The sequence below is a fragment of the Sinohyriopsis cumingii genome, chromosome 4 (assembly GCF_028554795.1).
Source record: "Sinohyriopsis cumingii isolate HCF-2022 chromosome 4, ASM2855479v2, whole genome shotgun sequence".
Lineage (NCBI taxonomy): Eukaryota > Metazoa > Mollusca > Bivalvia > Unionida > Unionidae > Sinohyriopsis > Sinohyriopsis cumingii.
In genome coordinates, this window is record NC_142964.1 from 86,504,992 (window position 1) to 86,520,613 (window position 15,622).

General features: G+C 35.8%; 1 protein-coding gene across 4 annotated transcripts in view; it reads right to left on the bottom strand.

The window, feature by feature from the left end:
• Positions 1-15,622, bottom strand: part of LOC149801597 (integrator complex subunit 3-like) — a 129,839-nt gene that overhangs the window by 18,095 nt on the left and 96,122 nt on the right. For all 4 annotated transcript variants that reach the window (XR_016420693.1, XR_016420692.1, XM_089955853.1 and 1 more), the window contains exons 26-30: positions 12,674-12,722; positions 9,837-10,013; positions 7,120-7,205; positions 2,713-2,785; positions 1,749-1,947 (exon numbers count right to left, since the gene is read on the bottom strand). Coding sequence is in view for 2 of the 4 variants with exons in the window: in XM_089955853.1 (XP_089811979.1) it covers positions 1,749-1,947; positions 2,713-2,785; positions 7,120-7,205; positions 9,837-10,013; positions 12,674-12,722 (584 nt within the window). In the remaining 2 variants the exon portion in view is untranslated. The remainder of the gene's footprint in view (positions 1-1,748; positions 1,948-2,712; positions 2,786-7,119; positions 7,206-9,836; positions 10,014-12,673; positions 12,723-15,622) is intronic.

Consider the following 15,622-nt stretch of genomic DNA (forward strand, 5'->3'; position numbering starts at 1 on the left):
GGCCAACCATTTACACCAAAGTGATCGCTATGTCAAGATTCTTCCGAGTAGGTTCAAGTATTACATATATCTTGCTGTTTTGTAAGAGAAGAATAAAATATTGGCTGAGATTGGTGAAGAATTTCAGAACTAAAGCACAACACTAGTTTTTCTAAACCGAGTATTCAGAACATTTTCGTAATATCTGTGCAGAGTTCATTTCAGGATGAAGGAAGTTGAAAAAAGTGAACATTCACTTTGAGTTCTAACTTAGTACTAAAGTGCAGTTTTGGTGACGGCTAAAAACTACATTTCCACCTCTCTCACTGGTAAGCGATGAATACATTTATTACCAAATCTCTCTCAGTGGCAAACAATGAATAAATTTACTATCAAATTTCTCTTGCAAGCAATGAATACATTCATTACCAAATCTCTCTGTCAAGCAATGAATACATTTATTACCAAAATCTCTCTGACAAGAAAGGAATACATTTATTACCAAATCTCTCGGGCAAGAAATGAAAACATTCATTACCAAAGATGCTTATGCAATTCACATTAACTGTACTTTCATCCATCCTGTGACATTCTGCACATAAACAAGCATGGCTTTTGCATCAAGATTTTAATGACATTTTGACTCGGTGTATCACTTTGTAACAATCAAATTGCTTTTCAATTTACAAATTTCTTGATGATAAAGAAATTGCCAAAAGGAGCTCAAATATGTAAAAGCAACAACAATAACAACAACCTCCTATAATCAAATATTGTTTATTGATGAATTAAAAGGTAAAGTGTAAGTGAATGAAGCCAAATGTCATATCATGCAATACAAAAATTCCCCACAAATTTGCAATGTATGTCAGTTGGTACTGATTTCAATATATAACATTTAGTTACTGATTTCAATGTATGTCAGTTAGTTATTGATTGCAATGTTATGTCAGTTATTATTTCAAGTTATGTCGGTTAGTTATTAATTTCAATGTATGTAAGTTAGTTTTTAATTTCAATATTTACTGTCAGATTTCAATGAATATCAGTTACTGTCAGATTTCAATGTATGTCAGTTACTGTCAGATTTCAATGAATATCAGTTACTGTCAGATTTCAATGTATGTAGTTAACGTCAGATTTCAGTGTATGTCAGTTACTGTCTGATTTCAATGTATGTCAGTTTCTGTCAGATTTCATTGTTGTCAGTTACTGTCAGATTTCATTGTATGTCAGACTTCAATGAATATCAGTTATTGATTTCAATGTATTTCTTATACTGTAAGATTTCAGTGTATGTCAGTAACTGTCAGACTTCAATGTATGCCAGTTATTGACTTCAATTTGAGAATCTTTATTTTTGATTACATGAGATTATGTGAATCTCACTTACATTCCAGGAGATTATCTGAATCTCACTTTCATTTGAATCATTTTTAGTTTTCCTATTTGAGAATGTTTGGATGAGTATTTGAATGAGACGTATGTTTGGAGTGTGAAAGAATCACTGTATTTGTTATATATATATATATATATATATATATATATATATATATATATATATATATATATATTATTTTTATTAATTCATTTTATATAAATTATCATCTTTCATCACATTGTGTTGTGTTGTCATTCGATCCAGGCATCCATTCAGGTCTATCCTGTTACATGATCTAAAACAGTAAAATATATTCACACAAAAATGTACAAGTACCCTAGTTTGTCAGGTAATCTTCATACACGACTTAAATAAATTGCTTCCATACCTCACTACTGTCGGATTCACTCTCACTGTCATCTATCACCAGTTTTTTACTGCGTTTCAGATTCACTGAGGAGGAAGAAGAGGAGTTGGCAGCCATTGCTGCTGCTGCTGCTGCTGCTTTCCTGCCTGGCAAACCTCGTAGAACTCGTGTTGTCTTCATGTCTTCAATATCATCAGCTAGGGCAAGAAGGTCACTGTATCTGTAGACAAAATTGCCGAAATGAATTTTATTGTTTCTATTCAACAATAGATTCATTTATTTGTAAGTTAAATGTTTGTGATCTGTGAAAAATGACAGTTCTGCCAGTGATTAAATTATAGAAATAGGAGAGAGTCCTACTGTCGCTCTAGATGGATTATTGTTTGTTGGGACTTCAAATCAGGGGTACTGTGGTCTCTCCAGATGATTACTGTTTGTTGGGACTTTAAAGTAGGAGTTCTACTGCCTCTCCTAATGGATTATTGTTCACTGGACTTCAAATCAGGGGTCATATGGTCTCTCCAGATGATTACTGTTTGTTGGGACTTTAAATTAGGAATCCTACTACCTCTCCAGATGGATTATTGTTAGTTGGGACTTGAAATCAGTAGTCCTATTTTCTCTCCGGATGAGTTATTTTTTCCTGGGATTTTAAATCAGTGATTTGAAGAATTTATTAAATCTCTGAAGATATCCAATGAAATACAGAAAATGGTAAAAAAGAAAATCCAAAATATATAGCCTTGCCCACATGTAACATCCCTCTCCATATGACCTTTGGGCTTTAGGAAATATTAGCAAATTTAAAAAAACAAAAAAAACAAATTTTGACAACGATGACCACCATTGTGGAAAAATCTCTTGCTTCTTACTAAGATGGATTTACCAATATAACTCAAGTTTTCTAAAAGGCACAGTTTTAATTTTTCTCAGAATGAAGAAAACTGTTTGGTTCTATTCATCTGATTTTCCATGGCTGACTTACTTGGTTTTCTGGGAATCACTGGCTGTCTGTTGAACCTGCTGCAGTGCATGCTGAATGCTCTCATGGTTCAGAACTGCAATAGGATCATATTTACTTCAATTAATGAAATAGACTCATTTATTTTTGTGGTAATATTTTTCTATGAATCTGTAAAACCTAACAAGACACCAAAGTAAACATGAAGTCACTCACATGGCAGCTTAAATGTCAGCTTGAGTATGCAGATTCAGACATATTTTGAACCTGTAGTGGGAATGAAGACCTTGGAGCACACAGTTGCTGTCTTGTCCATTAATATTTGTGTAATTTATTTTTTTCCCTTGACCATATATATATATATATATATATATATATATATATATATATATATATATATATGATCACTTTCTTTTTCTTGGCATAAAAAGGTCAAGAAATGTATATCACTAGTGTTGTTACTGCATATCTCTCTGCAATTGGGAACTTGGCACTAAGAAACTGTTCATAAACCCACCTTACAGTGTATCAACTTGGCATTACAATGGGAGTTAATCTGTGCAGTTAGCATGGATACCTTAGTCTGTCATTACCCCCCCCCCCCCCAATCATAATTTGGAAAACAGGGATTCCTACCCAAGGGAGCTCACTCAGTGGTTATGGAACTGGCTCCATGGCCCGATGGTTGCAGGTCTGATTTCCAAAACTAATCAGCCTGGATCAACAGCTTAATCTCTCAGGGTTTTTTCTTCTTCAAAATTGTGGGTTTCTTTGCTCTTATAGTAAATAATTTTATAAGTGTTTCTGGGGGAAAGCATACTGTGTTATTAATATTATTGTGTTGTTCTTTTTAATGACAAACTACCTAAACACAAAATACTTCAAATAAACTGCAAGCAATGCTATTGAAAATATTAAATGCTATAAATAATGCATAATACATAACATATAAAAATAAGTATTTTTTACACTTCAGTATGGCAATACTGGCAAAGCTATCTAACCAAACCTATCAAAATGATAATTTACTAAATTTTAGTTTATGCACAACTTGAGGATCTTGAATTATTGTAGGTACACATTGCCAGCATTGCTGTCATCATGGGGCTTATTGGAGGATCACATGGGAGGGGCATGAGCAGAACTATTTATATTGGTTGACATTGGCAGCAGAACTGAAAGAGCCAACCAAATTAGATAATCTGACATAACATTGCATGATCATATAGAGTACCATGCTAACAGTCACTTCTCTGATTTTTCAAAGCTACAGACGATGAACATAGAGTTCACCTCTTTGGCTTTTCAAAGGTACTGACAATAGATTTGAGTCTCCGCATCAAACTTTTCTTATGGATTTGTGATTGGATCTGGTTTCCATATCATGCAAACAGACTTTTTTGCTCATATTCCTGATTTCGTGCCATAACAGTCGAGTTGACCCTCTTGCTCGCCATCAACAGCCAGTTATAATGGGACATTACTGGAGAATTGGTCTATGCCAAATTTAGACAAGAACTTTCTATTCGAGGCATTCATTTCAGCCCAGGATTAACAAAATCTCATAAATTCCTTTGGTCAGGGAATGTAGCAGCAACAATGTTTATGATAATCAAACAGTTTTTGGAACAGACAATGTTGCCCATGCGCTACTGGAAGTGCCTTCAACACATGCTAATATTTTGATGGTGACCCAATTGTCAAGGATAGTGGTGGCATTGCAGAATACTCTGGCCTTGTTATCTGAAAGTGTTTCACTCCTTGATGCCTCCAGGAATAGTGGCACGAGGGAAGCACATCGCAATCTGACATGCTATTCTTTAGGGCATGCAGAATCATTGCCACCAGATGTCCCCGTCATGGACAACAATGCAGCGCTAAGGGAAGACAACTTCCATCCCTTCAGTGACAGTCACACTATACAAGGCAGAATCCTTGCCATTGATGGAGACAGTGCATCAGAATCTGCCAACAAATTCAAGAAGGTGCAGATTCCTACAGCTCTCATCTTTTGCAGAGGAAATTCCAGTACAGGTCCTGGAACTACCGACATTAACGACTGGGAGTAATAATAAAATTGTCCATTTTGGTAAAAAGTGCTCTTTCTCCATGTTCCATGGAAGCTTACAGGCGCAGCTGGAAACACTATGTCAATTTTTTCAACCACTTTAAAACTCCACAGCACTATCTCTTTTTTTTAAGTACCAGTTTGTCAATTTTCATTTCATATCTTTTTGAAAAACACTATGAGGTATCTACCATATCTATGTCTTGGCTATTGGCTATTTACAGACACTGAACAATATCCCTGATCCAATTAATTCCTTTCTTATTCAAAAACGTCTGCAAACACTTCACAAACATTTGTTGCAGACTACCATTGATAAATGTATTCTACAAAAACGTGTTCTAGTCCTGCATAGATTCATTCACAATGCCATCCATGTGGCTCTATTTAAGTCTATGCTTCTCCTTGCACTTCATGCATTCTTGCAGTTAGTGGAAATAATTGGTTGCGTAAACCCAACTTCAGTTCTCTTGGGTTCAGATCAGTAACGTTGGTTTAGTTGTCGAGTTTACACATTACAAACACTCCAAGGGTACCCCTTTTGCCTACGTGTCACCCTGTCCATGCACTGCATCACTATTTACAACTATTGGAATGCTTATGGAACCACTCTTCCTTACCTCATGGGGGGCACTGCTCTTCATTTAGGTTTATTGGAGAGCACTTCATATGGGTTCATTGAAGGCGTGGCCATCTTACATCATTTTTCCACTGTCGTTCAGTGGCATGAAATATAAAACATTTCTGGATTGTTGTTGTAGAACATGTGTCTGGTGGCATCTTTTAATTTTTTTTTTTAATTCTTGTGATGTGTTGAATTCAAAGTTTGATCACTGCAGAGCATTTCTTCAAGCAATATCAGAGGATTCGAGACAAATCTATTTTTTTACTGACCATGCCATCTTAAAAAATAAACACATTTTGTGCTGGTGTCAAGATTTCATTCTTTCAGAACTCACAGTTGTGCCCCATGTCCTGTATGGAGCAATATTCGAGTCAATGGCGACAAGGTGCTTTGACCGGCGGTCATGGGACAAATGCTTCTTTATTTGTTGATTCCAAGGCTGTCCATTTAGTAGGGAAACATTTTCTGTCGTACTTAGAGCTCCTGCTGGCACGCATGGGCTATGATGAGCGCAACTTTTCTGGTCATTCATTCTGTATTCAAGCAGCCACAACTGCAGCTGTAGTTGGTATGGAGGACCATCTAATTAGGACTTTAGGACGATGGTCTTCGTCATGTTATAAGCGCTACATCAGAGTTCACCCTAACCGTCTTCTTTCTGCTCAGGAACAGTTGTGTACATACATTTCAGACATGCCAACCCTGACAAACTGTTATTATAAGCTGGAAACATAGTTTTAAATAGGAAAATATAAGAATATTTTCTTCATGCTGGGATCAGCCTAGCTCTATTCCATGAATGTGGGTTCAAACCAGAATACACTCTTATGCAGGGATCAACCTAGCATAGATTTAGTGAAGATGGGATCAGCCCAGAATACATTAGCATGGTAGGATCAGCCTAGCATACAGTCTACTTAAGCTGGGATCAGCCCAGAATACATTTGAATGCTGGGATCAGCCTAGCACATATTTTGCTTGAGCTGGGATCAGCCTAGCACCAATTCTACTTAAGCTGGGATCAGCCCAGAAGAAACAATAATGCTGGGATCAGCCTAGCACAGATTTTACTTGAGCTGGGATCAGCCTAGCACCTGAGCTGGGATCAGCCTAGCACCAATTCTACTTGAGCTGGGATGAGCCCAGTGAGTGAGTGAGTGACTAAGATTTTTAACGTCGCTTTAACAATTTTCCAGTCATATCGCTATGATGTCTGCAGTGTGGCAGTTAAAGTGATGTCTAGCACTTCGGCATCATGGCGCAGACATGTAGCATGATGTCCCATCCAGTCACATTATCCTGACACCAGGCCAACCAGTCCTAACACTAACCTCTTAGTGCTGAGTACAGACACTAGGCAGGATCAGCCCAGAATACAATGTAATGCTGGGATCAGCCTAGCACAGTCTACAGAAGCTGGGATCAGCCCAGATTCCATTTTAATGCTGGGATCAGCCTAGCACCAATTATCCTTGAGCTGGGACCAGTCCAGAATACACAATAATGCTGGGATCAGCCTAGCACAGATTTTACTTGAGCTAGGATCAGCCTAACACCAATTCTACTTGAACTGGGATCAGCCCTGAATACACTATAATGCTTGGATTAGCCTAGAATTTTCCACAGATAATGAATGATTATGTTTTAACTGGCATATTTCCCCCCTCCTAAAATGTAAAGAAATACAATATTTGCCATTTAATCATTACTGAACACTCTATGTATCAGTTATACTTACAGGAGATGTTGCGACAGACTTGTCTCATGTGATCCAGATGACCCAGAATCTGGTCAATGGAGGGATAATCCTTCTTACTGCTTGTCCTGTAAGCATGTCAGATATTACTTGTAAGTATAAACAGGGAGTCATTAACTGCTATAATATCACTTCTAAGCACTAATGATTTGACTCTCAGAATCATTATCCTCATTGTCAGTCACACTATCCTTAAAGTTTTTCCAATACCAAGAAACAGAATATGTGTCATCTTCAATTGCCAAGGACAGATGATATACACCATCTGACATCAATGGTAACTGATGTGGATTTATGACAACTGACTTGCAAAGATTGGATTAGGTATTTTGGTAAAGAGGTTAATAAAGGAAACTATGACCTACCTAAAACTGAATGTTTTATTCATGGACGTTGTGTAGAACTAATCTTATTCTGTGGAAACCCTTTTTTCAGGGCTGTTCAAAAGAAACATATATGGACCCAGGAAAGGCACATTCAATTTAGAATAGTTACCCATAGAAGCAATTTATATTTTTTGATTATTTTCATACAAATTCTTTGATTAATCAGAACACTCTGACACATATTTTGAAAAAAAGTGCCTTCCCTGGGTATCATGTTTGTTTAAATTAACCCTTAATGTTAAAGATGCTTTTTCTGTCAAATTTGGTCAAATTCTGTTGAGTGGATTTTTATAAGTTATTGTTTAAAGGTTTTATTTAACTTTAGTAATGGTGGCCATACATAATGGTGGATCAGTATAATTTGTATAAATCTGTCAGAGACTAATACCAGGGTACCATCTGTCAAATTGTCAGAATTGTACTCAGAGACTGATACCAGGGTGCCATCTGTCAAACTGTCTGAATTGTACTCAGAGACCGATACCAGGGTGCCATCTGTCAAACTGTCTGAATTGTACTCAGATACTGATACCAGAGTGCCATCTGTCAAATTGTCAGAATTGTACTCAGAGACTGATACCAGGGTGCCATCTGTTAAATTGTCTGAATTGTACTCAGATACTGATACCAGGGTGCCATCTGTCAAATTGTCTGAATTCTTCTCAGCAGTTTTGGAAATAAGATAAAAGTGTTGCTAAATAATATACAAAAGATGAAGGACTAGACAGTTTTGGAAAGAAGATGAAAGTGTTGACAAATGTTATATAATAACTGTTTTGGAGAGAAGATGAAAATGTTATCAGATGTTATATAATGGATGAAGGACTGGACTGTTTTGGAAAGAAGATGAAAATGTCAGATGATATACAATGGATAATGAACTGAACAGTTTTGGAGAGAAGATGAAAGATTTGTCAGATAATATACAATAGATGAAGGTCAAGATTTTCAAGATACCCACTGTTGCGGCCATAATGGAAGTCATATCAGCACCATTTTTGTTACTTTTAGTCAAAACCCATGGTGGTATGACCATTCATTCATGTTGCAATCATAACAAGATTTACAAGATGGCCATTGTGGTGGCCATACTGAATGTCTGAACAGCACGATTTTCATTTAGGACCACCTGGAGATCATAAGAAGTCATTCAGTACAATCGTTGATATGACCAAGTAGTGATAAAAAGATTTTCAAGATGGTCACTGTGGCAGCCATACTGGATGTGCAAGTGGCACTATTTTCATTTAGGACCAACTAGTCATCATAAGAAGTCTTTTAGTGAAAACTCCATCTAGATATGACCATCCAATCACGAGGAGTAGTGATAACAAGGTTTTGAATATAACCAATGTGGCTGCCATCTTGTATGGTACCATTTTCATTTAGGACCAATTAGTCCATGTGGTGAATGTGTGTATCATGTTTCATAGGGGCCCCAAGTGGCCGAGTGGTCTAAAGCGCTCACCGTTACGGATCACTGCCATCTCCCCTCTGTCTGCGTGAGTTCGAGTCTCGGATTCGGCTAATGTGGTTATGTGAGAAAGCTTGCCAGTAGCTTCTCGTGGGTCAGTGGTTCTTTCCGGGGGTTTCCCGGGTTCTTCCTCCACCATTTATACTGGCCGCCATGTATAGCCTATCTTGTGCTGAAAAATGGCGTCAAACCCTACAACAACATGTTTCATAGCAATCTTTTGCAATCATGGCAAATTCAGTGTGGCTTAAGCTGGTAATTTCTTTACTCAATTCAGGTCACATCATGGTGTGAGCAGCAAAATGTCAGTGGGGATGAAATCAGCTGAGTTAAGCTGGAACTACATACTACTGTCAATAGTTCTCACACTTGTGTTTTTTAATGTTCTGCCAGATGAAGATAACACATGATCACATGATTATTTTCCTTGTTACTACTTCTGCTGAGATATGTTTATATACTTATAGACTTAATTTTCTCCTGCTTCATTTGATCAACCCAATTTTATTGCATACTTTAAAATTATTCATTACTTTCTACAGAATGTGTAAATAACAAAAATCTTCAATTAAAAGTGTTACATTTTTTTAGCTTTAACTTTGTATTCTTTAGGATTCATTGAAGCTTTGGTAAATTCAAGAACTTTTCAAGCATAAAACCAATTTTTAAAAAATTCAACCAGTTTTTAAGGATACCTTTTAAATTAGTGGACTGTGGATAAGATGCTAGCATTACTTTAATTTTCATCAATAAAAACAACAATGGTCAGTCTTCTGTACACATAAGCATTTTTATACACACATCCATGAACTTTCTACTTGCTTTTTTTCATTACTTACTTTTGTCGTTTCTTGGGTGTGTTGCCTGCCCCAGAACTTTTGGTCAGCTGGGCCTGTACTAGATCTGCAAGTTTGTCTTCATACTCCTGAGCCCAGTACTTTAGTATTGACACAGTAAATAAGTCAACATGCTTGCACTCTCTGCACAAAATTGGACGAAGCATATCAGACGTTGGACTGCAAAGTGAGGAGAAAACTTTACCTTAGATATTCAAATACCAAAATAATCAAAGCTTTTATGATACATAATCTGTCTTTCCTAGTCAACAGAAGTTAAGCTGGGTGTATCAAGCTTAGAATTAGGTCAGAAGGAGTGATAATGCCTGGTTCATTTACGTGACAGACGCAAAAACCTGCTCATCTATTATTCTGCACAACTTGTATTGCTATCTCTTGTTGTAGCCCCCAGTGATTCTAACATGTAGGAGTCAAGAATTTTTCACAGATTTTGTGTTAAAAGTTTATTTTGTATATTTTTTCTCTCTTAACAAAAGGTTTGCTTAGCCTGAAATGTTGGGAAACCATTTGGAATTTGTGAAATTATCATTTTTGCAAACTTCATTTTGTTGACTTTTGCATGAATATACAAATTCACAATTGTTGAGCAGAAGATTACAATATTGTTGTGAAAGATGAATCCATTTATGGCATTTTGCTTAACAAATGACATAACACAGCCCAACAGTTATTTTGCAAAAGAATGCCGCTTCACTAAGAAAAAAAACCCAAAATGTTCTTTGCAATTTTGTTAACAGCTGTCTCAAGAAGTCAGCCCACTCTACGTACTAGAATAAATGATTATTTCTGACTCAGTTATCTTAATATGCATGTATCTTAATTTGCATGTATCTTAATATACATGTGTCTTAATATGCATGTCTTAATATGCATTTATCTTAATATGCATGTATCTCAATATGCATTTATCTTAATATGCATGTATCTCAATATGCATGTCTTAAGATGCATGTATCTCAATATGCATGTCTTAATATGCATGTGTCTTAATATACATGTGTATTAAGATGCATGTATCTCAATATGCATGTGTCTTAATATGCATGTGTCTTAATATGTATGTCTTAATATGCATGTGTCTTAATATGTATGTCTTAATATGTATGTGTCTTGATATGTATGTGTCTTAATATGTATGTGTCTTGATATGCATGTATCTTAATATGCATGTCTTGATATGCATGTATCTTAATATGCACGTGTCTTAAATGTCAACTAACCATACACGCAAATGTCCAAGCTGCCTTGCAATTTTCACTGTAAATCTCCTGATCAACCAGAAATCTCTCAACACTTTTTAAAAAAGTCATTAATAACATAGTTCCAAAATAATGTCAGTTAGTTAACTCTAGAGACATAAAGATCATCTTGTTTCCTTACAAAGTAGAAGTGTTTGTATTAGTGTTTGTATTAAACTTCATTTAATCCCACTTTTAATGCAATAAAAATTATTATCCAGTCTATCATCAGTGTCTTTAAGCAAAAAGTTAACAATTCTTCTGATAAAATACCTGTATATTTCACATATGGAAATTTTTACCATAATATTCTTCTAGAATGATGACGATACAAATGCAGTAATTTTTAAATCTATACTGTGTTAATCTCAGAAATTAATTAGTCTTCCAGATCATGCCGTTTTCATATCATATTAAGTTTATGAGTAAGCATTACTACCCATCACCAGGCTCTTCTATTACAACAGTGGTTCCCAACATTTTTGGGCCATGACTGAACAAAATATTTTTTCTGATCCTCAAGACTCCATTTCCACATTTTGATAAGTTTTGCCACCCTCAAAAAAGTAATCATGGCAACCCTCTGCTGCCCTCCAGAAGGTCCTCACAACCTTGATTTGGGTCGCGACTTTTGGGTTGGAACCAATGTATTACAACAACTGCCATGAGTCAATCCAATTGATTTACATATGCTAGGCTGGAACAAGTTTCAGTTGGTTACTTTTCCTGCAAGGGAACTTTTAACTTTTTTTTGTCTTGTATCAATTTTACTCATCCTACACTGTACATAATAGTCAATCTGCTTAAAATGTGGCTTGTCAAACTGGACAAGCATCCTAAAAAAACGAGTTGCCCTTCTTCAGTCACAACTCATAAAAGCCAAGTGAATGAGTGGAATTTTTTAACACATGCATGTATATATATGTGTGTGTGCATGTTTGAGTGTATGTATGCATGATACTCTACTATAAAATGACAATAAAAAAGTGTCATTGTCAACACTGATTAAAAAAAGATAATGCATGTATTTGTACTTTTAATGTGCAAATATAACTTTTCTGTTTTGTTTACAAATATCATCTGAATTCTTGTTTACATATTCTGTAGATGATGATGGTAATGATTACAATGAAAATGATGATATTAATTTTACATATTTATCCTTGACGTGCAAGTACTTGCTTGATTTACTTTCAAAATTGTTTTTTTTACTGGTATGTTAGTTGATATTTGCCAAACAATATCCTCTATGTTTTTTCATGTGTAGAGCTGGAATACCTATTTACAGCATGCAAGAAAGACTTATAAATGCATCAACAATCTGAGTAACACTTCCCCCTTTCATAACAATCTCTCCTCCCATCTTTCCTTTACAACGTCTTGACCCACTGTATCTAGTATTTATTGTATTATTTTTTACTTTCTACTCATAATGCCATTGTATTATCTAGCCACGAGAAATCTTTTTATGAACTTCTTTCCCTTCAAACTGCAACTATAGTATTTTTTGGCAATAAAATATATTTAAACTAAACCCCTGCCTTGAACACTCTCAAATATGAGTTTTAGAATATAGATTACCTTTCTTGCTTCAGGAGGCAAAGGATGCTTGTGAGAGCCTCAGCATGTGCTGTAAAGTTAAAAGAATGTGTATCATTAATTTCTACAATTATAATCTGCTATATTCCATCATGATATAGAGCAGGAGTCTCAAACATGTGGCCTGCCAAGCCGTATCATATGGCCCACAAAATGATCGGTGTCACAAGGTGTCATGACAGATGAAAAAGGTGGTGTGGCCCTTGGACCATCGAAAATGCCCTCATGAGGCCCTCTGGTTGGTTTGAGTTTGAGACCCCTGCTCTAGAGTTACAAGACAGGGCCTTCATATCCAGCCATTGATCAAAGTATAGCCATACAATCTGTGAACTTGACTCCTGGATAAAAAGGTTGAGCGAGAATGTCATAGAACAGATTGTCTTAGCTTCATGATAATTCCTTGAGTGTACTAACAAAACCTATGAATAAACAGGAAGAAAATGTACACAAAACCTTGACACAAATTTTCTGTGACTGTGACCTTGATCACAAGGTCAAAGAGGCAAGCATGCATATCATTAAACTGTCCTAGCTTTCTAAAGATTCATCCCAAGTATATAGAAAATCCATCAAGGTGTGTAAGTAATATAAACGAACATAACAAACTTTAACCAAAACCGGAACATAAATTTTCTTTGAGTTTGACATTGACTCAAAGATCAAAAGAAGGCACAAGCTGGAGAATGAACTTTCTTAGATTCATAATGATTGATGTTAAGTATGTTGAGAAGCTTATCAACAGGGTTTTGGAAATAGCAGGTTATAAACAAGAGCCCAATGAAGCAAATGATGCCCTACCATCTGAAAAGAACTAAAAGGAATCCAAAATAAGATCATTTCTTATTCTTGCAGAGTGTTGAAACCATACCCTATATTCTTCAGTAATAACAAGACTTTCAAAGTGGCCTCTGTGGTGCCTATAGTGGATGTCAGATTAGCCATATTTTCATTCATGATCAGCTAGAAGTCATTTGGTATAATCATTCAATGAGGAGGAATAATGAAAAGATTTTGAAAATGGCCACTGTAGTATCTACACTGGATAAAAGATTGTCACCAATTTAATTCAGGACCAACTAGATATCATAAAAAGTGTAAAGGTGAAAACCCCATGTCGAGATGACTTTCTGTTTGTGAGGACAAGTTTCAAGATGGATATCATGGTGGCTACATTGGCTGTCACATATGCACCATTTTCAGTTAGAACTGACTTGATATCGTAAGTCTTTTGGTGAAAATCCCTTGCTGACATGACCAATCATCTAGAAGCATTAGGATTAAACAATATTTTCAAGATGACTATCATGTCAACCTTATTTGATTTTAGATCTGCACTATTTTCTCTTTGAACCAACTACACACCATGAAGAAAATCCCATGTTGGTGTAACTTTCTATTTTAGAAAGAGATGTGATTTCAAGATTTTCAAGATGGCTGCCACAGTGGCCATATTGGACGTTAGTTTGGAACCATGTTCATTAAGGGCAAAGTAGACAGCAAAAAATGTCCATTGGTGAAACCCAAGGTTGATATGACCCGGGTGGAACACTGACAACAAGATTTTCAAGACAGCCAATATAATGTCCATATTTAATGACCATTTCGCACCATTTACTCTTACTATCAGCCAGACAGCATAATAAGTCTTCTGGTAAAGCCCCGTCAATATGGCTTCATTTAGAAACAGTGGTAACAAGAAGATTTTTTTAAATGGCTGCCATGGCAAATATATTGGCAATCAGAATAACACCGTTTTCATTTAGGGCCAACTAGACATCATATGAAGTCTTTCAGTGAAAACCAAATGCTTGCAATAACAAGAGTTTCAAAATGGCCACTGCTGGCCATACAGGATGTCCAGACAGCACCATTTTCATTTCAGATCAACTTGACATCTTAAGAAGTCTTCTGGTAAAAACCCATTTTAATGTAACATTTTGTTCAGTGGAGTAACAATGACTAGATTTTTAAGATGGCTGCTGCGGTGGTCATATCTGGATGTTTGAGTAGCATCATTTTCATTACTAAACCCTGGGATGAATGTGTATGTGAAGCTTCATGGCAATCCTCCAAGTAGTTTAGGAGCAGTAGTGATAACAAACTTGTGCTATTAGACACACAGACAACAGAAGAGGGACAACATGCCATCCCATAAGCTCTTCTGGTCTATGACCAGTGGAGTTAAAACTTATGGCAAAACCTTAGGCAAAACCTTAAACTACAGATACATCAGTCACATCTTTTGAAAGACTGACTGCTATGTCTTGCTTCTCCATAATGAAAGATGGTAATAAAAATAAAAGACATTTAATATGTGATGCATTTGAGATATTGTAACCGATTTAACATTATCTCTGGTACATTAAAAATTCAAGCACATCATTGGTTAACATTCCACTGTGAATAAAACAAACATTTAACATGAAAACAGTATTTGAACATCATCGTACTTCAGAATTTAATTCAAAGTTTGGTTATTTTGGGAACAGGAGAATGATATATGTGCTTTGAATGATTGTTCTATTCCTATCCAATTAGAATAAATTTGTATCTATTTAATTTCCAGCTTCTGTTTCCTTTCTGTAATTAATCATGTGTGTGTGTGTGTATGTGTGTGTGTATGTATGTATGTATTTAGGGGTCGAGCTAGACTTGAAATTTAGTGAGAAGTGACTTCTCCTTTTGGACAGAACAGGGAGAAGTGGAAGCAAAGCAAGATGAATGAATGAACGAATGAAAAAACAATAGATAGATAGATATACTGACAGATCCATTGACCGACCGACCAAAATACATACATACATATATATATATATATATATATATATATATATATATATATATATATATATATATATATATATATATAGATAGATAGATAGATAGATAGATAGATAAGTGTGTGTGTTGTTTTCATTCTCTTATTTGAAG